At 38.8% G+C, this 27,429-nt stretch overlaps 1 protein-coding gene across 1 annotated transcript in view; it reads left to right on the top strand.

Moving 5' to 3' along the window:
* Nucleotides 1-27,429, top strand: part of SCLT1 (sodium channel and clathrin linker 1) — a 295,900-nt gene that overhangs the window by 151,984 nt on the left and 116,487 nt on the right. Inside the window, exons 12-14 of the mRNA XM_089672201.1 lie at nt 2,848-2,939; nt 8,902-9,079; nt 22,773-22,871. Coding sequence (XP_089528327.1) covers nt 2,848-2,939; nt 8,902-9,079; nt 22,773-22,871 — 369 coding nt within the window. The remainder of the gene's footprint in view (nt 1-2,847; nt 2,940-8,901; nt 9,080-22,772; nt 22,872-27,429) is intronic.

Here is a 27,429-nt window from a genome sequence, read left to right as displayed (position 1 = left end):
ACTGTTGCTGGTGTCTATATTGCCACATTCTTGGAGTCTGGGAGTTCAGGGTGAGAGTGTGTGATTTGCAACCCTGACGGATCCTTCTGTGCTACAGATCTTTCAGTGTTACAAAAAATTGGAGCACCTCCTAGTATCTTGCATTCCTGGGTAGACACAGTCTGGTGCACTTTCTCTCCTGTCACTCCGTGCCAGAACAGAAGTACAGAATCCTCTGCTTTTCAGCATTTGCATTTGCAGTGTGTTCCAGTACAGAAAAATGCAGCATGCTGTACTTTTTTTTTTTTTTAAAACACACATGACAGCACTGCAATGGTATAAACTAGGCTGATTGGACTATATTCATTTTTAATTGCATATGCTTTTATACTGCATTTTTGCTGTATTTAAAAATGGACCTGACTGCATCTGGTGTAAATGAGCCTTTAAAGCCAAGTCCCCCACTCACTTCTGCCGCAAGTCCTGTATGTTCAAGCCAGCCAGGTCAGAGGCTATATCCGCCTCACAATGAAGTCATCCCCACATCAGTGATTTGAGGTAGGCAAACAACATTTCTCAGCCTTCAGATATCTGCGTTGGATCCAACCCAGTGCTTGGAGTACCTGTGCCTAGTCCTGGACACTGCTGAAGCCTGGGTGTTTCTTCCCTGGAAATAAGTGTTGACTCCTATCCAGGCCCTACATTCCAGAAAGCTTCCAACGGTCTCAATTTTGCAGGAGGATACTGGGTGTCTTGGTGGACTCATCCAAGATAGTGGTTTGCCCAGTTTCCGCTTTAAGCAAAACTAAAACCTCTAATCCTGTACAGCCAAAGAAGCTGCCATCTTAGCTTCTGTTTGATCTGCAGTTGCCTTGGTGTTGCACATGTGATCCATTATGACACCAGCCATTTGATGGCTTGGCGGTTCAGTTGACAATACAAGAAAATGTGACCGTTATCAATCATGAGATGACTTCAATACAGCTGCTTTGGGAAACCGTTAAAGTGTTACTAAACCCACAACAGTAAAATCAGTCTGTTTATGCAGGAAAACATGCTTGTTATACTCACTGTGGAACCTAATGGGTTAATCCTCTGAATTGTGTAAAAAGGCTGTTTGATCCGGACTCCTCTGATCCCCCCCTTCTTGCAGTGTCCTCCTCTTATCTCCTGATAAGACATATTGTGTGGAGACACTGCACAAGCTCAGTTTGGTGTGTATTGCTAGAGAGGTTTTTTTTTTCTTAGGCGAGTGCATGTGATCTGCACAGGGCCAATCAGCACTGTCCAGCAAGAGGTCAAGGGTTTTTCATCCTCCTAGAGCACAAAGAAAACTCCTCCTACAAGCTTTAACCAGTGCTCTGCTGAACACTGATATAAGTCACAAAACTTCTCTAACTGCTGATGAGAAAAGGTTTTTTGCAGTTTATGTTTACTAAAATAATTGCATTTCCATGTAGTGTGTACTGTAGGAGACCAGATATAGTGAATGCAGGATCCTGGGTTTAGTAACACGTTAAATACAAGGTATCAGTTTCATTTCAAGTCTGGCATTTTAGGAATTAAGGTACAGATTTGTTTTGTCACCGTGATGTGAGATGTTATCATCATCCCTCTGATAGGTTTATCTTTCAAGAGTAAGGAAAGGTTAGACCCAACCTGTCTGTTGCTATGGGAAATTCAAATTTTTAGAGTTGTCACCAGAGCATAACGTGAGGGAAACCCTTCCTGTTGGGACACATTTTTCTGTGAAAACTCAATAAGGAGGGAACTTAATTTTAATGTGGACAGATTTTCTATAACTTTCTATTGTGTCTCTGGAGCAGTAAATTAAGGGAGATCCCCCAATGGTACGCAGAGAGAAAAAAAATTATCTGATAGGACTTTTAAGACTTCCAAACAAAACAAAAAAACTGGTGGAACTCAGGGAACCAGTTAACTGTACAAGATGCAAGCTGCTCTCTAGATAGTCAGAGAGTCTATCTATTCTTTGTAAAGGCTGAGCTGGATAAGAAATCTTCAGAAAACATCTATATAATTTCAGAATTTTTTACAGGAAAACACTTTCTTTGTGTGGAATGCTATGTGGAAGGACATCCCAATGCTGACTGGCCTTTAAATGAGATATGACTATAGATGACCAGAATCTTCCTGCTAAGGGACATTTTCCCAAAACTGAATGAACAAAGACTGTGTCATCCCTGCATATCTGTCCACTGCAAACACTTACTGTCTTTAAAATAATGTAGAAAAGAAAGGGATGGATGGTGTGATCTTGCATAAACCGCCATGTTGTTTTTTCATACACCTTCCATGAGACATCAGTGTATATAAAGTTAGTTTTCTTTTTTTGGGGGGACATAGTTCTCACTTTTCAAAATCCTAAAATGTGAAATTTGTTTCTAGGTGGCAAGAACTTCATTATGCAACTTGTCTTTATGGTTTAATAATTTTTTTTAGTATACTAAGTGATTATTTTATTTTTCTTCTATAAAATGCTTTTACTTTTTTGTTTTGTCGTATTGGACTTCACACAGGGAAAATATCTCTATAATGGTCGATGTGTGAAATCTTGATCCAACATGTGCCCTGGCTCATTACTGATAAGCTAGTGGATATTTCAGTGCTGGCAATAGCCCCCAAAGGGGTAGCAAAAATGGAAGAGATTTGTCTATGTGCGTCTTTATGCTTCAAGCCATAATTGAGACACTTCTAAAAATCAATAAGTAAACATTGTGAGCAATGAAAATGTATATGTAATGATGTTTTTTGCAATATCTCCAGCTCATTATGAGCAGAAAGAGATCCAGGTGCTTTTTGTTAGTACTGCAAATGGGTTATTTTACAGCCATTCTGTGTGCTCTGTAGGAAGAAGAGGTGTTGGCAGCCCGGGGCAAGGAAGACGCATCAGACAAACGGGTGCAACAGCTCCAGACAGCAGTAACACAATTAGAAATAAGGTAATTACTGTTAAACTGAAAATGAATGGTCTTATTTCCATGCAGACTCTAGCTCTACTTTAATTAATTTGCATGGTTTGAGTAATTGCTTTATGTTTTATACTGTATGGACAAAAAGTATATATAGCAACAGAATTAGTGATAAAGCATTATGCCTGTGATGAGAATAAATGTGGTTAATGTTTAGCGGATTGTTTTCTATAAGAGAAATTAAGACTAAAGCCAAGTTATTCATGGATATGCTAAATATGATATTACAGATCCCCTGTACAGTTACAGAAGATAAGGCACAATTCAAAGTAAAATTAAAGGGATCATGTAAAACATATCCTGGAAGTTAAGTACTTGTGGAAGAAAAGTAAGTACTCTCAATGTCTCTTCTTCCATAAAACCCTAGCTGCTAGCAGTTTTTTTACAAATTGTACACTGGCAGCCGTGCATGCACAGCTCAGTGTACAGTCAATCACAGGAGTTACGTCATCCCAGTGCAGTAATTTAAGATGCCCTAGACACTTGACTTGGAAGAAGGCTGGGGGAACATGAAAGAGATGGAGCAATGAGGCGGAGTGCAGAAGTCACAATGCTGGAGGAGGGCATTGTACAAGGTAAATGTGCCCATAACATGCATCTACTGTATGTTGCACATACTTTCACATTATGGGAGGCCAAAAACCTTTAGACCTGCTTTAACTAAAATGTTGTACTATTATATGGTTTGTTTGCTGTTTTCAGCCATGTAACTAATATTTTCATTTCTCGCTGCTGAAAATAACAAATGGCATTATGGCAAATAATGATTATTATATCCCTGAGGCAATGATATGCTGCAAAAAATGGAAGACCATGTTTGTATGGTGTTTCCTGTAAAGATATTAAAGAAGTGATGTGAAGCCCACTTTTACTAGCTTTGCTCTGACTCCGTGTCATTAAAGAGATCCTGTTGCAAGACCAGTCATTTCAATGGAAAATTTAAGTGAATAAGTTTGTATGTGTATTTTATGTATGTTATTTACCTGTAAAAACCTCCCTTCTGTAGACATCCTAAAGTCCTGAAACTGCTGCTGGGTGCTGCTATCTAGCAGCCCCCCCACCAGACTTGGAGCTGTCACTCAAGTGAGAATCCTACAGTATTTCTTTTCTCTCTGGCAGCTGTATAAAAGGTTATATAGGCAGGGCCGGTGCTACCACTAGGCAAACTAGGCAGCTGCCTAGGGTACAGCCACGGCTGCTTGTTTCCCTACTCTCCACCTTGGCCAGATCTGCAGGGTGCTGGGATTGATCCTATAGGCCAGGGGAACTGTAGGAGGATATGTGCTAGGAATAAGCCGGGGGGGTAAGGTGGGAGGATTTTATTTTGGAAGGCGATAATTTAGAGGGGTGTTAGCTAGGGAAGGGATTTGGGGGAATGTGTCCTAGGTGGAGGAATTGAAAGAAGATGATTGGTACTGGGAGGGGGGATTGGGGGAATTTGTGCTAGGAGAGGAGATTGAGGGGGATTTGTGTTAGGAGAAGGGATGTGGGGGAAGTGTGCTAGGAGAGCGGATTGGGGAAGAATTTGTGCCAGGAGAGGAGACTGGGGGGGATTTGTACTAGGAGAAGGGATGGGGGGGGATTTGTGCTAGGAGAGGGAATTGATGGGGGATTTGTGCTAGGAGAGGGGATTGGGAGGAATCTGTGCTAGGAGAGGGGATTGGGGGGGAGTGTGTTTAAGAGGGTGGTTGAAAGGGGGGAAAGATTTGTGCTGGGAAGGGTATTTTTGGAGGGGGTTGTGCTAGGAGGTGGGATTAGGGGGAGAGGATTTGAGCTAGGGTGGAAAATTTGAGGGGAAATAGGATGTGTGCTAGGAGGGGTGAAGTAGAACTACAGGTGAAGTTTTTTTTTTTTTGGAAGGGGGGGTGGGGGAGCGAAGATGTCAGGTTATCACAGGTCAGCGAAGATGTCAGGTCAGTTATTAGATACTACCAAACTCTCCACACTGATAATAAAACAAAAACTCTATAACTTCCCCCAGAAAAGTCAAATTTTCACCCTTGAAAGTACAAATATCATAAACCTTTTCATTAATCTACATTAAACACACACCCTCCCCCACAATCTCATACTACTACCATAGTGTCCATAATAAAGTCCCAAATTCAAAATTGAAGATCCAAAGTAAAAATGAAAAAAATTTATAGTCCTCACTCTCCAATCTTCCAACAGTGAAAATGTCCAAATCTTCCCTTCAATCCAAAGCACCTCAAAAAATAAACTAAATATAGTGCATTATCTTTAACAAAAATTAAGTGATATCATGCAAACACACTGGTGATGTAAATACACTAATAAATAAACATCACACACGTGAAGTGAAAATCCACACACTACTTCACTAGTGGTCCTGTGAAACAACCACTGCAATACGTGAAATGCCACAAATACACACTTAGTGATCAGTGTAAAATAGTGCCAAATCTGATAAGTGTCACCACTCTACATTTAGGATAATATACAATTACCCTCTTTCTGCTTTCAAAGCATTCTGAAATCCCCATATGCCAGATAGAATTGTCTTCACTGGGAGTATGCTTTCCTTTAATAGGAGTACACAATGGAATCCCCTCCTCCTGCAGCAATGGGCATCGGGATCCCCATTCCTCACAGGACAGATAGGAGCAGACTCAGTGGAGTAATATATATAATAGACACAATTTTATTTAGCAGCTTACATTAAGAAAAAATACCGTCCATCCTCGATTTACTCCCTTCTATGCTGAGACTACCTCAAAATGGCCGCGCTGCTCCTTCCGGCTTAGCGTCTGACATCACGACTCTGACGCGTTTCGTCACTTCCGACTTTTTCACAAGGGATCCAGACATCAAGACGGCGGTTCCTCTTATCCTGCTGAACTATTGGCAGGACACCCCGCCGCCATTTTAACTGTGGGCACCACACGCCGATGCCTTATAATATTCACAAAACCGGCTTTTCTCATACACAGTTTCTCCCACTCATACACGGGAAGCAGATGGACAGGTATATTCCCAATATATACATATAAATACCTATTAATACCCGACAACTATATATAAAAACAATCATTGTTACACAACAATGATCCTAATCAGATATTTCTATTATAATAATACTACAATCTAAATATTTTTAATTAAATCCAATGAACTATACTCAAATAAATAAATCACTACAATAAATAAAATTAATTAGATAAGTAAAAATTAAAATCATATCACCATTACAACAATATTAAATGGGAAGAGCACCCTCTACTGGTCTAATTAAATAATCCTAATCAAATCTATGTGATATATGAACCCCAACTAAAATAATTAAATAAATAAATACCACCTCTAATTCATAAATCATTTCCCTTAACCCAAATGGGCAGTATAAATAAAATAAATAAGTGATATAAAATATAATAAAATAAAATAAAATATATAAATTTAAATTAAATAATCATACTTAAATTATAAATTAAAATTAAATTGAAATATCGAAGGTTCTATATTCCTATTCACTTCCCCAATATTACAAAAACATCATTACATATTTAATCCCCTATTTTCACCAATCCGAGAAAAAAAGTAATTACAATATAAATTAAATTAAACAATGCCAGTATCCTATTCCCTTGCCGAATGGCAAGATGACACCATCCAATATTTTAATCTAATATATCCATTGCCTATTTTACCAATCAGAGATAAAGCAATTGAGATCTAAATCAATATTTAAACCTCTAGGTTTTAAAGTGCACAGCTGATAGATCCAAAATGTCTCATTCCTGGACAGCATCTGGACCCTATTCCCACCTCTCCAGTGGGCTTCTCCACACTGATGTTTGGTTATCTAATGCACTTGAATGTGAATGGTGACTAGTGGAAGGAATGATCATTAAGCAGCAGAAGAAGCAAAGAAACCATGGATCAATAAACGGAATTATTGGAGTTGGGAGGCATGGGAAATGGAGAATCAAATTTAGGTTAAAAAGTAGATTTTTTAGGGTGCTACTTAGTGAAAATAAACCCTACTAGATATTTTCTAGAAGATAGCAAATCTTCAATTTTTTGTGTATAACTCAGCTTTAAAGCAATAATCTTTTTTTTTTTTTTTTTTTTTTTTACAAAATTTCCACTTTCCCCTTTCAAAAATAATATATAAAAAGGCCCATAATATAACTCCTCTCCATCAGGTAACGTAACTCAGCTGATCCAGGCTCTGAAAAGAACCCGACCATATGTTTGGGATCCACCCAGAAGCCTAGACCGGCACCTGGCTCAGCCTCTCAGCAATCCAGCAAAAGCCTATTCCAGCCCCTTCTGCCCCCTCCACAGCCCAGCACTCCAGTGAGCGCTGGAGGGGCAAAGGAGAGAACTGGTGGTTAGTGTCAGATTGTCACTATGACAGTCCAACTATAAGTTGCTGATCACCGCCATTACTAGAATAAAAAAATATAAATGAATTTTCCAGTATATATACCATAGTTTATAGACGCTATAACTTTTGCGTAAACCAATCAATATACACTTATTGGGATTTTTTTTACCAAAAATATGTAGCAGAATACATGTCCTAAATTTATGAAGATTTTTTTTTAATTTTCTGCTTTATTGGATGTATTTTATAGCAGAAGGTAAAAAATATTGTTTTGTTTTGTTTTGTTTTTTCAGAATTGTCGGGTTTTTTTGTCTATAGCTCAAAAAAAAACCTCCTGTGGTGATCAAATACCACCAAACGAAAGCTCTATTTGTGTGGAAAAATACATAACTAAAAATTGCAGTATATATACTATAGCTTGCAGACGCTTCCACACAAACCAATCAATATACATTTGTTGGGATTTTATTTACCGAAGACATGTAGCATTCTGACCTAAATTTATGAAGAAATCTGTTTTTTTTTATTGAATATGTGTTATAGCAGAAAGTCAAAAATATATTTTTTTCATTTATATAATAAAATATAAAAAAACAAGTGGTGCTCAAATACAACCAAACAAAAGTACTATTTGTGTGAAAAAAATTATACAAAATTTTGTTTGGGGACAGCATTGCATGACCGTGCAATTGCCAGTTAAAGTAGCGCAGTTTGCTAAATAGAAAAACATGGCCTGATCATGAAGGCGGTAAAACCTTCTGGAGCTCAAGTGGTTAAACTTATCAACAACTATTTAGTGGGAGGACCCTTCTAAATAATCGATTTATAAGCAGTCAGGCAGACTCTTGCAATACGAGCTTGTTAACAGATCTAAGGTAGATGGAACAATCAGACTGCAATGTGTGTGGCCAGCTTTAGAGCTGTGCTACGGATGAGACATTTTGGCAGCTGTAAAACATCTTTTGTGAATGTTTTTGTTGCTAGGGAAAAAAAAATCCCAAGCACTGGTAGGGCTGTATCTTCGCAATTCTAATGTTTCTCAATTGGTCATCATTGGCAGCACAGAGAGCGGAATAAACTTTCATTATCCAGTGTCATCTTCATGTGTTCTTTCGAATATGTTTATTTTCTGTGGTGAAACTCAGACAGTTCTCAGTAAAGCCTCAGTGTTCTATTAGGAGTACATATGATGTCTCTGCCAACTGAGCTTAGCTTTTGAGCAGCTACTTTACTTCTACTCAGTATTCTCTGCTTGTAAAAATGAAGTCGCAGCCAGTTTATATGATTGAATGTGCTTTCTATATGTGACCTTGTCTGATACTTAGAATGCTGATGCTTGCGTCTGATTCATGAGTGAACTACTTATAAATATCAGACAATGGCAAACGAGTAATAAAAAGCATTAAACATGACCTGTCACATTTCAATTTATAAGCTACACTAGTTGTACTATGGTTAAAGGGAAAAAGTTAGCATTCTCTGTAAATCTAGGTCAGACTGACTCTGTCATGGTTGCTTATATCATTCCTTTGATCTGAGTATTTGTGTTCATAAACCTCATTTTCCATTTTTTCCATGAAGGTTGAAAGCAGCAGTACAAGATGCAGAACAGTTAAAAGGGGAAAAAACCCACTTGGAAAAACACATCGGGGAGCTACAGGCAAAATGTTCAGAAATGGAACAAGAGAAATACGAAGCTATTTCCAGAGTACGAGACAGTATGCAGATTGTAGAGGAAGCCAACATTGTGAAAAGCCAGGTAAGACCCTGGAAATCTGTCAGTGTTTCTAGAATATGTTACAAAATCCAGGAGTCCTGTCTAAACAGAGCTGGGGGACTTGGAAAGCAATCACCTTTTTTTCTACGTGGCTCCAGGACAGTTCTGATACACAGGTTTCTTAGCAGGAATGGGGGTCATTTTTTTTGTGTAGCAATACAGAAGATACTACTGACAATATGGCATTCATGTACATGATTTCTTTTTTTCTAAGCAGTAGTAAAGACAGATGAAATCTAGTTATAGTAGTTTTGTTCATCTTTTTACTGATTCGTTTAGCTCAGACCAGCCTCTTTTCAGTTTTGTTGAAGTAATGTTAATTACAAATATATTCTATATTACCACTCTGTAATATACTGTACATAATAATATACTCGTTTTGGTTTTGTTTTTTAGCGAGATTTGTTGCTTTGAACATTTGTTTTGCTCCTCTCTAGACATGTGCTTAGATGCTATTCAGTTTTTTGTGTTTTTTTTGTTTTTATAATACGGTTGTTTTGTGAGCAGGCATGTAAAAAAAACCCATTGCATTATGCTTGGTTAGCTCTTGAGTTTTAGGTGACCTGCACTGTATTGAGACTATGCATGACTAGCAGTTCAGAGTGACTCTCATATTATTTTGTTGGACAGTATAAGGGATCCATGCTGCAATACATCAGTCATGGCAAACTGTACAATTTGAAATAAATGCAGGGGCAGTATTGTTAAAATATGTTTTCAAAAAGTCCCTTTTGGTGGCAGAGATGGGCTCTTTGGATATGCCATTCATTGGTTTTGAAATGGTGACACTGAAAAAATGCAGTGCGGGGGAAGGCTTTATAGTTTTTTTTTAGGCCCACTTTGTACTATAGGATGCTTTGGGGGTGTTTCTCGGCTCTTATGTTTCAGTGTTTGGGTACTGTGTGTTCCTTGTTTTAGAGGGCGCTCTGCAGCATGAGAAGCCTGAGATTTTTACTAAGTATTTGATGGCACCTGGTGATAGTCTTTAGTTTTATGATTTTTGCTTTTCTAGCAATAACCTAATATATATTACATTTACTAAGACAAATACAGTGTGTGTGTGTATATTATACATACACACACACTTAACGACCGCCCGCCCACAGTAGGCAAAGTGGCGTACCTGTATGTCGCTGCCTACTTCCAGGTTTCGGGCACACTCATGCGCGCCCCACCTCAGCCGGCACCCGCTGTTATTGTAGTCAGAAGGAGTCTGTCAGTAAGTCCAGGCCAATGACTCACGGCCGGGACTGCTGATCGACTGTGTACAATCACAGGCCAGAGCTCTGTACACAGGGAATTATATCTAAGTTTCTCATCCTTGCTTTGCAGGGATAAGAAACACAGAGATCTCTTAGTAAAAGCAGCACACTTTACACACATTACACATAGGCACACATTTAACCCCTTGATCACCCCAGATGTTAACCTCTTCCTAGTCAGTGTTATTAGAACAGTGATAGTGTATACTACCACCAATCACTGTATTAATGTCACTGGTGATGTCCATGGCAATTAGGCAGTTTCCCCCAGCGTCAGTTAGTGTCAGATTGCCCACCGCACTGTTGCAGTTTAATTATAAGTCACTGATTACCGCCATTAGTAGTATAAAAGAATAAAAATTCCACTATATAGCAGGTAAAATAAGCATTGAACACGTCACCATTTTTCTCAATAAATATATTTCTAAAGGTGCTATTGGCGTGAAATTTTCACCACATGTCGGTAACAACCCATGCAATCCATATATACAAAGAAACCAAAACAAATAAGTTCACAAATTAAGTTATGTGTAATAAAATGGAATGACACAGGGAAAAAGTATTGAACACATGAAGAAAGGGAGGTGCAAAAAGGCATGGAAAGCCAAGACACCAGCTGAAATCTATCAGTAATTAGAAAGCAATACTGCCCCTTGTCAGTACAAATTAATATCAGCTTGTTCAGTCTCAACTGATGGCCTATAAAACGGTGTCACACAACAAACATCTCATGATGGGTAAAAGCAAAGAGCTCTCAAGACCTTCGCAACCTTATTGTTGCAAAACATACTGATGGAATTGGTTACAAAAGGATTTCTAAACTTCTGTACTAAGACATTCTTCTGTACCAAGACAAATCTGCTGCCATCTACCAGGATGACGAAGATGAAATAAAGGTTGGACATTTCAGCAAGACAATGATCCCAAACACAAAGCCATGGAAACTCTCAATTGGTTTCAAAGAAAGAAAATAAAGCTGCTAGAATGGCCCAGAAAATCACCTGACTTGAATCCAATAGAAAATCTATGGAAAGAAATAAAGATCAGAGTTCATAGATGAGGCCAACGGAACCTTCAAGATTTGAAGACTGTGTGGAAGAATGGGCCAAAATCACAATTGAGCAATGCATGCAACTAGGTTCTCCATACAGGAGGAGTCTTGAAGCTGTCATTACCAACAAAGGATTTTGTTCAAAGTATTAAATAAATTTCAGTTAGCATGCTCAATGCTTTTTCGCTGTATATTTTCATTTTATTATACATAATTTAATTTTTGAACTTATTTGTTTTGGTTTCTTTGTATGTATGGATTGCATGGGTTGTTACCGACATGTGGGTAAAATTTCATGTCTATAGCACCTTTAAAAATATATTTACTGAGAAAAATGGTGACGTGTTAAATACTTATTTTACTTGCTGTATTTACCATAGTTTGTAGACGCTATAACTTTCAAGCAAACCAATCAATATACACTTTTTGGGATTTTTTTTATCAAAGACATGTAGCAGAATATATTTTGACCAACATTTATGAAGAAATTCAATTTCTTTTATTTTTATATTGGATATGTTTTCTAGCAGATTTTTTTTGTGTATGATTGTAAAAAATAAAAAAACCCAGTTGTGATCAAATACCACCAAAAGAAAGCTCTATTTGTGTGGAAAAAACAAACAAACTTTCATGTTGCATGACCACGCAATCACCAGTTAAAATAGCACAGGGCGATATAGTAAAAAATGGCCTAGTCATGAAGGGGGTAAAATCTACTGGAGCTCAAGTGGATATACAGTGGGGATTGAAAGTTTGGGCACCCCCGCTAAAAATTTGTATTAATGTGCATAAAGAAGCCAAGGAAAGATGGAAAAATCTCCAAAAGGCATCACATTACAGATTAGACATTCTTATAATATGTCAACAAAAGTTAGATTTTATTTCCATCATTTACACTTTCAAAATAACAGAAAACAAAAAAATGGCGTCTGCAAAAGTTTGGGCACCCTGCAGAATTTATAGCATGTACTGCCCCCTTTGCAAAGCTGAGACCTGCCAGTGTCATGGATTGTTCTCAGTTATCGTCTGGGAAGACCAGGTGATGTCAAGCTCAAAGGTTTTAAATGCCCAGACTCATCTGACCTTGTCCCAACAATCAGCACCATGGGTTCTTCTAAGCAGTTGTCTAGAAAACTGAAACTGAAAATAGTTGACGCTCACAAAGCTGGAGAAGGCTATAAGAAGATAGCAAAGCGTTTTCAGATGTCAATATCCTCTGTTCGGAATGTAATTAAGAAATGGCAGTCATCAGGAACAGTGGAAGTTAAAGCAACATCTGGAAGACCAAGAAAAATATCAGACAGAACAGCTCGCAGGATTGTGAGAAAAACAATTCAAAACCCACGCTTGACTGCACGATCCCTCCAGAAAGATCTGGCAGACACTGGAGTTGTGGTACACTATTCCACTATAAAGAGATACTTGCACAAATATGGTCTTCATGGAAGAGTCATCAGAAGAAAACCTCTCCTACGTCCTCACCACAAAAATCATCGTTTGAACTTTGCAAATGAACATATAGACAAGCCGGATGCATTTTGGAAACAAGTTCTGTGGACTGATGAGGTTAAAATTGAACTTTTTGGCAAAGGAATGAGCAAAGGTACGTTTGGAGAAGAAGGGGCACAGAATTTAATGAAAAGAACCTCTGTCCAACTGTTAAGCATGAGGTTGAATCAATCATGCTTTGGGGTTGTGTTGCAGCCAGTGGCACAGGGAACATCTCACGAGTAGAAGGAAAAATGGATTCAATAAAATTTCAGCAAATTTTGGATGGTAACTTGATGCCATCTGTGAAAAAGCTGAAGTTAAAGAGAGGATGGCTTCTACAAATGGATAATGGTCCTAAATACACCTCGAAATCCACGGGGGATTACATCAAGAGGCGTAAACTGAAGGTTTTGCCATGGCCTTCACAATCTCCTGACCTCAACATAATTGAAAATCTATGGATAGACCTTAAAGACCAGTGCGCGACAGACAGCCCAGAAATCTCAAAGAACTGGAAGACTTTTGTAAGGAAGAATGTGCAAAGATACCTCAAACAAGAATTGAAAGACTCTTGGCTGGCTACAAAAAGCGTTTACAAGCTGTGATACTTGCCAAAGGGGGCAGTACAAGATATTAACTCTGCAGGGTGCCCAAACTTTTGCAGACGCCATTTTTTTGTTTTCTGTTATTTTGAAAGTGTAAATGATGGAAATAAAATCTAACTTTTGTTGACATATTATAAGAATGTCTAATCTGTAATTTGATGCCTTTTGGAGATTTTTCCATCTTTCCTTGGCTTCTTTATGCACATTAATACACATTTTTAGCTGGGGTGCCCAAACTTTCGATCCCCACTGTATATGTCTGTATATCCTTTATATTCCTGCACCACCATATGTCAAGCTAAGTAGTGCATTCAAAGTGTTTGGAAACCCTTACGTATATTCAGTGAGGTGACTATCCTCAGATGATACACAGAGATTAAACAAATCCTCCTGCATACGTTGTACCTGTTTATTTGCAGTCTTCTCTTCTCCACGTCTGTTCAAAGTACTGAATTTATACAGCTTGTCTGAGAGTTCAGAAAAAAGGGGTCAGATTGCTGAAATTACACACTGCAGAAATCAGTGAGTAATGTTTTATTTTGTCCAATATTAAGGTGGCCATATACATTGCAATCTAATGATACATCATCTAATGAATAATCAATCTTAGATTATACAATCACAATAAAAAGAGGGGGCTAAATTTAAAATTTGATTAGGTCACCTTAGTTTTGTAAATTCATTAGATCTTAAATTAACACAACACACACGCCTTCAGATTTCTGTACAATTCTATTTCATCTATAATTGAAAGTAAAGAGATTTCAAAGTGACACTAAACACTATCCTGTCCTCAAAAAATGTTATGGCCCTGTAATCTATCTTTCATTAAATTGACTCTTTTATTGTGTTTTTCTGTTTCCTTTTAACATCCTTCATGAGTCCCAAATCCCCCCTTCCTCAGTTTTGCTTGTTTGGAACAAGCAGTGCATGTTGGTTGTGGTTATGTGCACTACTCTTTGCACGCTACAAATCCCAGAGTCCCTAGTCGTCTTCGGAGCAAGCAAAAGAGGTTTGCTATGTTTCTACATACAGTGGGACCATGGACAAGCAACATAGCAACCCTCTAACAAGAAGTCAGATTGTAGCAGCAGCAAACAAAAAAAAAGGAAAAAAACATTGGAGGCTGAGAGCAATAGAAGGTACTTTTTGAGTTAAGAATACATACTGTACTTATATAAATTTTTATTAAAAAAAAAAGAAAGAAAGAAAACAGAGTTTATTGTAACTTGGGCAAAGCTTTATTTAGTTTTGCACAGGGAGAATGGTCAGACCCTCTGTAATGTTTCAGTATGAACAAAAAATTATCAATTCTATCTCACTGAAAGACAGATCTTTCTTACATTCAATGATAAGGGAACTGTATGCCAAACTAACATGAACTTGCTATAATAGCTAGACATCTTGGCCAATCTGATTTGTCGGCTGTACCATATTTCGTCACTTTGTACATTAATTGATGCCTTTTGACACTCTGCAATTAATTAAATAATTAATGTGCTTCCTAGCATGAAATCTTATGTTAGTGTCACTCCAATTTATATAATTGCTGTCACTCTAGAGTTGCACACCAGCCTTTTGGCTTTCACCCAAGAGAAAATGAAACCTTGTTTAAAGGAGGTCAGATGTTGCTTCTGTCTGTAGCTCTCTAGCTGACCTCAGCCTCAAGTATTCTTGTTAAAAGTGCGTTAATTATCCAAATGCCCTGGTTACTCAGCAGCTGCATAAGAAGGTTTTGCAACTAGATGGGGGTCTGTTCAGGTGAGCATCCTCCACTGGTTTGCCTAAGGACACATTCAGGAATAAAGCTGGATTTAGCTACATGGTGTGAAAACTCTTCTGTCATTTGGATCACTGATCCCAAGCCCTGTGTTTCTTTAGTTTCCTTGTGAACAGCATTATAAACTCCTGGTTAAACAGACCGTTGAAAATTAGTCAGAAATTTTTTTAGCATTTCCTTTGACTTGTAATTTATTATCTGTGCAGTGGGTGGTCTGTGCATTCTTGTTTGGTAAATGAAATATGCATCATATCTATTACTTTAATGTTCCCCTGATTGGCCTCTCGCAAGTAAGTTAAAACTATATTTTAATTCATTCTGAACTCTGGTGCTATGTTTTCTACCAAGCTCTTCACCAGTTCTGTGACTCGTTACTTGTAACTGCAATGGCCACACAGCACTGCTCAGATCTAGTTTAAAAGCTACACTGGTAGCCATTCTTCTAAATCCTTTGTATTCTTAACAAAAAAAAGCAGGGTGTTCATATTATGTTTTTGGATTTGCCTTAAAACATGTTTACTCCTAAGCACCGCCCTAGTGTGTTTTATGTTCTTCTGGATATCCATTGATAATTATGAAAAATGTTGGTGTGCGGTTTAAATTATTGCCATTAGGTGCAATGCAAGGCATCCTTCAAGGGCACGTTACACCTCATTGGGTTTCACCACATATGTGTTTTTATAGGTCCCAATACATGCCTAAGTTAAGTCATGTCCTCATTCTTGTTTGAGACAGTCCCAGGTAATAGAAAATGCAAACACCAGATTGACCAACACATTAGCTCCAAGTATTTCTCCAGTTGCTGTTATGGTTCCTTTACACCAAGCAAGAAATGAAAAATCCAAAATGATCACTCTCTAGTATAAGCTAAATCACCTTCTTTATTCCAAAATCACAGGAAAAGCATTTTATGTTGTACTTGGCACTTTCTCTAAAGTGAGACTTTTCCCAATAAAGAAGATTTAGCTAGGGCCAGAGGGTAATTATTTTTGGATTTTTTTTTTTATTTGCAGTTTCAAGTTTCTGGATAATTTTAGTTATCAAGACGGTTCTGCAGTTTTCTACATGTTTAATGGTGTGAAACTACAGTTTTTATTGTATTTCTTTCTTTTCATTGGGATAAATTTAGGAACTAGGTTTAGAAATATTTGTTTAGGTAAAGTTTAAAGTAAGCCCGTGACCAAACTTTCACACTAAAGTATTTACATATTATGCACAAGCAGTCAAAGCACTTTAAAACAAGCCCATGTTCACCTCTCTATCTGTAGGTATTGTGGAGAAATATATTTTTAGATTTCACAATAGAAGTTCAAAAACCTTAGCTTTTTACCTATGGAGAGCAGATCTTGGCAACCTGACAACCTTCTAATGCAGGGGTCTCCAAACTTTCTAAACAAAGGGCCAGTTTACTGGCTTTCAGACTTTAGGCTGGGTTGGACTATGGCCATTGCGAGTAGAAATTATCCTGCGTCATTGGAAGTAAACAATGCATCTTTGGCATTAGGGGAGGAATAGTGCCCTATCCTTGATGTAAGTTGCAGAAATAGTGCCCCGTCGTTAAAGTCATTGGGAAGAACGGTGCCCCATTGTTGGTGTCAGTGGGAGGAATAGTGCCCCATGGTTTGTTTCAGTGAGAGAAATAGTGACTGTTGTTGATGTCATTAGAAGTAATTATGCCCCCTTGCTATTGCCAGTGGGAGGAATAGTGTCTTGTATCAGTGGGAGAAAAAGTGCCCCAAAGGCCGGATAAGGGCAAGCAAAGGGCCGCAGTTTGGAGACCATTGCTCTAAAGTAAACACACAGCAGGTGTTTTTTACCCCCTCGTGATGGACAAATCTTAATGCCAGAAGACATATCACCAACATATTACATGACAGAAGAAATATCACCGCAACTATTTGATGTATCTGGATAAATTATACCTTGTTTTTTTCAGGACAAATTGAGCTTTCAATTGGTAGTAAATGATAGTGGATATCTCCTGATGCCTTTTTTTATTCTCAAAGTAAAACTGGCACAAAATATATATTTTTTAAAATTTAGCTTTATATTTCTTGCTAATACCATAACCTACCACCAAAGTACAACTCAAAACAAATTCTCCTACTTCTGATAATTGCAGCTGTACCACATACTGTATGTGTATGTTATTTGTTGTTTGTACCCATAGTAGGGACCAGAAATAATAATACGCATTTTGTTTTTGTTATCCTTCCTAAAAAAAACACTGATGCTAACTGACACCTATACTACATTCAATGTTTTTTTTATTCTACCTAAAATACACCGACCCTGACCTTTGACACTGACCTAGATGAAACCCTGATCTAGATATTTTATCTTAATTTTTTTATTATTTTTGTTTTTACACACAATTTTGTTTGCAATTTTATACTCTAGTAAGGTGAAAAAAATGCAGTGTATCTTTTTCTCCATTCAAGAGGAGAACAAACATGGGGGCCGTACAGTGAATCAGTGAATGATCACTGTGATAACCAATCAGAGGCTATCACAGCAATCAGGAAATCGGAAACTAGGCCTCCTCATTCCCAATTGTTAGTACGAGACCCAGAGCTCTCAGTGAGAGCTTGGTCTCTGTGCTGGGAGCATGCTGTGCAGCACGCTTCATTGCTCTCAGCCTCCTCCAAATCTCCATATTTTTTTTTTATTTTTTTCTGCTGTGGTTCAACTTCCTTAGAGGATATTAGAGGTTCTCATTGATCCTGCTGTATTTAGAAATGTATCACCCTCTCTTGCTCTATCCTGAGATGAACTAGGGCTCATGGACTATGGGATTTGTAATGTACAGTGTACAATGTACAGTGCATATGACCGCAACGAATGTGTACTGCTCATTTCAAACAAATGCAAGTGAGGAAAAGGAGAGGTTCAGGAGCACATAGAGGATGTTACAAGGAAGCAGAAAAACGAGTAAGAAATTAATAAATGAAAAAAAATTACAGGACCATTACGTAGTATGTGTGTATACATTATTTTGGAGAATAGGAATATTGTTTAGTGTCATTAACTCTTCCCTACTCTATCCCCCCAGAAAAAAGCCTTTATACCTATTTTAATTTTTAAATTTACCCATGCTGTTATTGGTTCCTGAGGATGTCAATCACCGGGTCCCGGCCAAGACTCGGTGATCGTCAGCAAAGCTGAGAGGGGAGTGATCTGTGTGTAAACAACACATATCTCTCTTCTGTCAGCGTGGGTGTGCTGCTTTTTGTTTCTCTGCACAGCAGAGCATAGACATAGAAAGCAGCAGGTCTGCTTAGTAAAACAGCACACAGTACACAATAAAATCACTCCCTAACACACACTTAACCCTTTGATTGCAACAGATGTTAACCCCTCCCTACCCAGTGTCATTAGTACAGTGCCACTGCTTTTTATTAGCACTGATCATTGTATCAGTGCTTTTTATTAGCGCTGATCACTGTATTAGTGTCACTGGAGATGTCCGTGGCAGTTAGTCAATTTCCACCAAGTGTCAGATTGCCTGCTGCAGTCCCGCTATAAGTTGCTGATAGCCGCTATAAATATCTAAAAATTCCAGTATATATACCGCCATTTGTAGATGCTATAACTTCTACGTAAACCAATTAATATACACTTATTGCAATTTTTTTTTTTTTTTTAGCAGACATGTAGCAGAATACATTTTGACCTAAATTTATGCCGAAATTTTTTTTTTTTTGTGGATATGTTTTATAGCAAAAAGTAAAAAATATTTATTTTTTTTTTAATTATCGCGGGGGTTCTGTTTATCGTGCAAAAAAATAAAAACTGCAGAAGTGATCAAATACTACCAAAAGAAAGCTATATTTGTGTGGAAAAAATTACGTAAATTTTATTTATGTACAGCATTGCATGACCACGCAATTGTCAGCTAAAGTAACACAGCGCCGTATTGCAAAAAATGGCCTGGTCAGGAAGGGGAATATATCTTCTGGAGAGCAAGTGGTTAAGATGGCCAGTGTCCAAAAATGCTAGGGGGTGTTTTTCAAAGTGATTTCTCAGCAAAATAAAGCATGTAGACCTGAATGGATGGGGGAGTTTGAATATTAAAAATTAAACAAATAGTGTTTTTGGTTTGTGTTGCTCAGATGCAGCGTATTTCATCTTTAAGGAATAGAATAGAGATAATTGGTAAAATCGTTTTAAACGTTTGAGATAAAGAAATATCTTTGTGGAAAATTATTTTGTTACCTGCTGAGAAAATAATTTATATGATCAAATTTTTCTAATTTACCATTCTTTTGTTTTTCCAAAATGAAGCCTAAAAAAATATTAGTGATGGTCAGAATCTGTTGTTTGTAACAATCCCTGCACTGGAGATCATCAAACCTTTTCATTCATTTCCTCGTCACAGCCAACTTACAGAGCATTATAAAAACTACATTTAATGAGGGGTTAACTCTTTGAGTGTTGCTTATATTTCACATTTTACTTTTGAAATTAATTTGAAAAAATAAACAAATTACATAAAATGAAGGAAATTTACAAGTAAGCCTCTGAGGCCTTTACATTTGGAGATTCTCTGCTGTACACTATTTGATATATGTGCTTTGACTATTCAGATTATATTTCTTTTACTTGTTAAGATTTTGTTTTAGGTATTATATTTTTTAGCTCAGTATTGTGAGCTTGTGCAATGAGAGATACATTCTGTATACAGTCTGCTCTATCTAAGAGTCTTTTATGCCCATATTACTTTAACGTGAAAAATGTTACAGAAACAGTTTGAATTGAAAGAATATATAAACCCAACATTTCATATTCCTGATATGTGCCTGCTATACCATGTACTTGTATGAAAAGGTATCATGTTCTCTTTGTAATGTTTCCTTTGTGTGAAATCTCTGGTGTTCCTGCCAGGCCCTCTGCTCTCCTATTAACCACTTGAGCTCCTGAGGATTTACCCCTCTTAATGACCAGGCCTTTTTTTGCTACTCGGCGCTGCACTAATTCAACTGATAATTGCGCGGTCATGCAATGCTGCACCCAAACAAAATTTACATCCTTTTTTTCACACAAATAGAGCTTTCTTTCGGTGTAATTTGATCACCTGTGCGCTTTTTATTTTTCACGCTATAAACAAAAAAAGGCCAAAAATTTTGAAGAAAAACAATATTTTTTACTTTCAGCTATAAAAAATATATAGTAAACTCAAAGTTGGTTATAAATTTAGGCCAAAATGTATTCTGCTACATGTTTTTGGTAAAAAAAATCCCAATAAGTGTATATTGATTGCTTTGTGTGGAAGTTATAGCGTCTACAAACTATGGTATAAATACTGCAATTTACGCCATTTTTATGCTATACAGCGCTGCACTAGTTTAACGGACAATTGCGTGGTCATGCAATACGGTACATAAATGAAATTTACATCCTTTTTTTCCCCACAAATTGAGCTTTCTTTCGGTGGTATTTGATCGCCTGTGCGGTTTTTATTTTTTGCGCTATAAAAAAAAAGGCTGACAATTTTGAGGGAAAAAAAACAATATTTTGGACTTTTTGCTATAAAACATGTCCAGTAAAAAAAAATGTCTTTGCTAAAAAAAATCCCAATACGTGTAAATTAATTGGTTTACGTGAAAGTTATAGTGTTTACAAATGGCGGGAAAGATACTGGAATTTTTAATTTTTATTTATACTAATAATGGCGCCGATCAGCGACTTTTGGCGGCAATCAGCGACATATGGGGGCGACTAGCGACTTATGGCGGGACTGCGGCGGACATTTTGACACTGGGGGTGACCTGACTTGGGGTTACTGACATCCCCAGTGACACCAATACAGTGATCAGTGAAAAAAAAACACTGAAACTGTACTAATGTCACTGGGGAGGAAGGGGTTAACATTTTTAGAATTTGCATTGTAAGGGGAGTGTTTAACTAGGGGGCAGGGGTGTGTACTGGACGGGGGGAAGGGAGGGGGGAGCTGATCGAGGGAGAGAAACTCTGCAGCTTCTCACAAGCTGTCAGAGAACTGACACAGAACAGGGCTGTGTGTAAACAATGCAGCCCTGCTCTGTGTCCGCGATCACCGTCAATCGCGGGAAAACGGTAAAAACCGGCCGTGACCCGTCGGCTGACACCCGCTGTTGACACCCGCGGGACAGGTAGGGCGGGCGCGCGCCCCCTACCTGTTTTGAAGGCAGCCGTTTTAAAACGTGCTTTTGCCTACGAGTGCCGCCCTGCCACCTTTTATATGCGGTGGCTGGGCGGCAAGTGGTTAAAAACTCACCACACTAAACATGAGAGCACAATGTGGTCAGTTTTCTGGCTGTGCTGGTATTCAGCCTGCTCTCCTCCAATGATCAGACTTCTGCTGACATGCCCCCCTTCCCCTGCACAGACATTCATTGGAAAGATTAGTATGCTGCTGCCTCTCCTGCCCCAGCTTTCCAAGCTCCTTATGCTGCTAAGAAAAGAGGGTATGTGATCACTTATAAAAAAAAAAAAGGGGGATATTTATAATGTTTTTTTATATGTATACACAAATGTTTTGCCTTTCATTTATATTTAAACAGAATGGTTTGTTTTACAAGGTGAGGGTTCACATATACTTTAACCGCTTCCTGTCCACCCTGTAGCAGAAGTACTGTTACAGGGTGGCATGGGTGCGCAAAATCACATGTGTATATGTGTGTGTGTGTATATATATGATTTTGCAGTTCCGGGTAGGGGGCGCGCACGTGTCCTCCATTCGCTGCCTCGGCTGTCAGTCACCGGGTCCCAGCAGATGATTACTCGCCGGCGCCCAGTAATTGCCGAGCATCTCCAAAAGGAGGGAGAACTGTTTGTAAACAATTCAGTTCTCTCCCCTGTCAGCTCCTGACACTGCTTTGCATGGCTGTGCATAGCACAGCCATACAAAGCAGTGTGCTTACAGTGAAGCACTAATACAGCACACTATGTAAAACAGCACATGGTTAACCCTTTGATCGCCCCAGATGTTAACCCCTTCCTGCCCAGTGCCATTAGTACAGTGTCAGTGCTTTTTATTAGCACTGATCACTGTATTGGTGTCACTGTGTCAGTGACACCAAGTCAGTTTCCCTCCAGTGTCAGAATGCCCGTCGCAATCCCGCTATAAGTCGCTGATCGCTGCCATTACTAGTAAAAATACATTTTAAAAATCCCAATATGTCACCATTTGTAAACACTATAACTTTCGTGTAAACCAATTAATCGCACAGGCAATCAAATACCACCAAAAGAAAGCTCTATTCATGGGAAAAACGGACGTAAATTTCATTTGGGTGCAGCGTTGCATGACCGCACAGTTGTCAGTAAAAGTAACGCAGCGCCGCAGCGCAAAAATGGAATGGTCAGGAAGGGGGGTAAATCCTCTGGAGGGCAAGTGGTTAAGGGTATTCTATTGCAAATGTTTACAAGATACAAATGAAAATAAACCATATTTTGAAACATATATTATCGTGTTTGATTGGTAAATTAACTTTGTCTTTTACAGGCACTTTTAAAAGAAAAGCAAAGGCAGGAAGAGATAGAAAAAATGAAGGAAGTAATAGCCAAGATAATTCAAGAAGCTGCAACAAGAACTCGAAAAGAGGTACAGTTGTCTGCTCTTGAATGTTAGCTTCTGACAAGTATTAATATAACAACTGCTGATTAAAGTTGGTTGTAAACCCTCATGTATACCCAGTGAAGTGACTGGTCTCAGTTTAATACACAGAGATTAAACAAATCCTCTTACATAAGTTGTACCTCTTTATCTGCAGCCATTTCTTCTGTAGATTATTCTAAAACCACACAGATCAGAGGCTTTTTCTCAGCTCAACCAGCAGGGGGCAGTTATCTTAAAGTGTCACAGTGCAGATTTTGGTGAGGGGATCTCTGAGCCCTTATTGGAAGGAAGGCACACACTCCCCTCTTCAGAACACAATGAGAACAGGCAGAGCGGTGGCAGTAAATCACAGTTTGTGTGCTGGAGCTCTCCTCTCCTGTCACCTTTTTATCTCTTGGCATCAGGAAAAGCTGTCACAAGTGCCTCATACAGATGACAGGAAGGAATAAGGCACAAGACAGGAATCACACTTTTTTTTTTTTTATAGAAGCAAGTAGACCATATAGAAGGATGTACCTTGTTCACATTTCATGTCTCAGTTTTACAGCCACTTTAAATCTTCCTTGAACCAAAGTGTCCTACCCCACTCGCCACACATATAGAAATGCTCCCTGTCCTGTCATAAAGTAAAGCTAAACTTAATATATTTCCCTCAAATGCTCTCCCCATCTAAGGTACTTACTGATTTAACCAGTTCCCACCCGGCCTATAGCACAGTGATGGCTAGGCAAGACTTTTGTTGATCCGGGCCCAGTCTGTATCGCACTGCAGAGTTGGCCTGCAGGCATGTGCGAGGCTCGACATGATGTCTGACCAGATTGACAAAAGTCCCTCCTGGCCATCATTGTGCTATAGGCCGGGCAGGGCATGCTGGACCATGCTGCCTCTCAATCTGTCACCGGCTGTGTCCTGGCCCACTGCCGGTACTGTACCATGTGATCACTGTGACCAATCACAGCAGGTCACATGACAATTGTAAACAATGGATGGCTTCCTTTCATGCAATTATACAATTGATTAATCTCAAGAAGCAATAAGGTGACTGCTAAAATAAAAGCAGCTAGCACCAGAGATAGTGACAATGAATCTCAGTATTCAAAATATAGTGCAGTGCAGTGCAGTGCATATAACAATGATAGTGAATATGTATTCTATCCAAAAAATTGACAATGGATATATCAGTGCAATCAGTCCAATATCATATGTAAAGTCCTTCAAATATCAATCGGTGTGAAGGAAATGTGATAATGCTAATCACAACAAAAAAAGGTGTCCGGTCAACACAGTGCTCTGGGGTCCACAACCACTATGCACTCACCAGAGGGCTACTTGTTAGATAGCCAATGTAACAGAAGATCTATGCAATCCACTCTCCAACATCCGCTGGTCAGGTTAACTCCTAGGGGGAAAGCTCACTACACGGAGCCCAAAGAGATGGTGTACATAGTGTAGTATTTATTTACAATATATGTAAAAACATTTCACGTGGAAATAGCTTTTAATCATTAAACATGCAGCATACCAAGATGGCCGCCGTTCCGAGGCACGGAGTCGGCGGCCTGACGTCAGCACGTAGGCTCCACCCAACGTGCATGATTACATGCAATATGTTGTATTTATTATAATACCTAATATAAATGAAAAAAGTTAATCTTTGTCCTGCACATAAATAAAAGAATTATACAATAACACAATACATTCGCAATAAGGGCTCATGCACACTGGGCTTAACAAAATGCCTCTTCTACAAGCATTTGATATTTTTTTTCTGCTTGTGAATGTACCTCTATGTTAGCCTATGTGTCCATGCACACTTAGGCGTTTACAGGCTGAAAGAAAAATATCACTAGCACATTCAGTAGAGGAGCTTTAAGGCAGAAAAAACACTTGACGAATGTAAACGAGCCTAAACACTAGAGACGTTAAGTGCTTCATTCTAATGGCCAAAATAAATTTATATTCTGGCTAATAGAATCCATAAACGCTCAAACGCTTGACACACCTAAACATGTTTTAAAAACACAGCTTTAGGCGTGTTTTTTAATCAGCTTTTCCCCTGCCAAGAGAAAGGGTGTTCAGGGAAAGTGAGCAAATGCTAGGTGTGCATGAGGCCTAAGAAAGGTAAGAAAAGAAGTTCAGGAACAGGCAACCCCTAAATACTGCAGAGGCTTCTGTGCAACTTTTCTACCACTGCATTGAAGCCTGAAAGTTCATCCTAACTTATCTCATTCTCTCAGAAAACATTTACAAGCTGAAAACAGGGAAGTTACTGCACTTGGCAAGAAAAAGTAAACATTTTCTAATTATGTAATCATGTAATAGTTAGAATTATAAGAATTTTTATTAAATTATCTACACTTTAGGGATAAGTTTACATTGACAAGACAACAGAAATTGGGCATAGTTATGCCTAGTTTTCAGTCTATACAGGTTTAAGTTGCTAAAGCTGTAAGATGATTGTCATTGGATCTACCTGTTTGCTACTGGGCACAGTATTAATTCTTATATCTTTGGATTCCAGCCAAGTGTGGCAATTTATTTCAGGCCAACTATTTTATGGTCAAATAAGTTTTTATTCAACATTATGAAAATAGGTTACAAGTGTTGAGAATGTGATATCAACATACACCGTAAAACAGGTAAATAGCACAGACTTTGGTCACATAGATTCAGAGAGGAACAGAAGTATTTGAACACCCTGCGATTTTGCAAGTTCTCCCACTTAGAAATCATGGAGGGGTCTGAAATTCACATTGTAGGTGCATTCCCACTCTGAGAGACAGAATTTAAAAAAAAATTCAGGAAATCACATTGTATGATTTTTAAAGAATTTATTTGTCTTGCACTGCTGAACATAAGTATTTGAACACCTAAGAAACAGCAAGAATTCTGGCTCTCAAAGACCTGTTACTGTGCCTTTAAAAAGTCCACCTCTACTCCACTCATTAATCTAACATAGTAGCACCTGTCTGAGCTTTTTAAAGACACCTGTCCACCCCACGGTCCGTCAGACGCCAACTTCTACCATGGGCAAGACCAAAGAGCTGTCAAAAGACACCAGAGACAAAATTGTGGACCTCCACAAGGCTGGAAAGGGCTACGGGGCAATTGCCAAGCAGCTTGGTGAAAATAGATTAACTGTTGGAGCAATTGTTAGAAAATGGAAGAGGCTAAAGACGACTGTCAGTCTCCCTTGGACTGGGGCTCCATGCAAGATCTCATCTCGTGGGGTATCACTGATGATAAGAAAGGTGAGGAATCAGCCCAGAACTACAAGGGAGGAGCTGGTCAATGACATGAAGAGAGCTGGGACCACAGTTTCAAAGGTCACTGTCGGTAGAACACTACGCCATCATGGTTTCAAATCATGCATTGCACGGAAGGTTCCCCTGCTCAAGTCATCATATGTCCAGGCCCATCTGAAGTTTGCCAATGACCATATGGATGATCCAGAGGAGGCATTGGAGAAAGTCATGTGGTCAGATGAGACCAAAGTAGAAATTTTTGGTCTAAACTTCACTCGTCATGTTTGGAGGAAAAAGAAGGATGAGTTGCATCCCAAGAACACCATCCCTACTGTGAAGCATGGGGGTGGTAACATCATGCTTTGGGGGTGCTTTTCTGCGAAGGGGACAGGACGACTGCACTGTATTAAGGAGAGGATGAATGGGGCCATTTATTGTGAGATTTTGAGCAACACCTCCTTCCCTCAGTCAGAGCATTGAAGATGGGTCGTGGCTGGGTCTTCCAACATGACAACAACCCGAAGCACACAGCCAGGATAACCAAGGAGTGGCTCCTTAAGAAGCATATCAAGGTTCTGGAGTGGCCTAGCCAGTCTCCAGACCTAAATCCAATAGAACATCTTTGGAGGGAGCTGAAACTCCATGTTGCTCAGCGACAGCCCCGAAACCTGACAGATCTAGAGGAGATCTGTGTGGAGAAGTGGGCCAAAATCCCTGTTGCAATGTGTGCAAACCTGGTCAAGAACTACAAGAAACGTTTGACCTCTGTAATTGCAAACAAAGGCTTCTGTACCAAATATTAACACTGATTTTCTCAGGTGTTCAAATACTTATGTTCAGCAGTGCAAGACAAATAAATTCTTTAAAAATCATACAATGTGATTTCCTGAATTTATTTTTAAATTCTGTCTCTCAGAGTGGGAATGCACCTACAATGTGAATTTCAGACCCCTCCATGATTTCTAAGTGGGAGAACTTGCAAAATCACGGGGTGTTCAAATACTTCTGTTCCTCACTTTAAGTCTTCAAAAGAGAATGGAGAGCCAAATACAGAAGTATTCTGAAGAGCTAAACTGGATAGTGGTGGGTTTCTAGGACTCGTAAAGAGACCTCGGAAGATAAAATATCAGCAACAACATAATACAATAGCACTCAGCAACAACTATATTCGCAAGAGGGGAAAAAAGGGGGGTGTCAAGAGGTTGACCTCTGTTTAACCAAGGGATATCCTGACATGGTTGAAGCCAAATGAAGAGGATTCTGGGGGTTGTTCCACAAATGAGAAGTTAGGGAATTGG

The sequence above is a fragment of the Staurois parvus genome, unplaced genomic scaffold (assembly GCF_062004578.1).
Source record: "Staurois parvus isolate SC_StPar_1 unplaced genomic scaffold, SC_StPar_1.0 ptg000122l, whole genome shotgun sequence".
Lineage (NCBI taxonomy): Eukaryota > Metazoa > Chordata > Amphibia > Anura > Ranidae > Staurois > Staurois parvus.
Note: the sequence above shows the minus strand (reverse complement) of the source record. Positions and strands in the feature narration are given on the sequence as shown.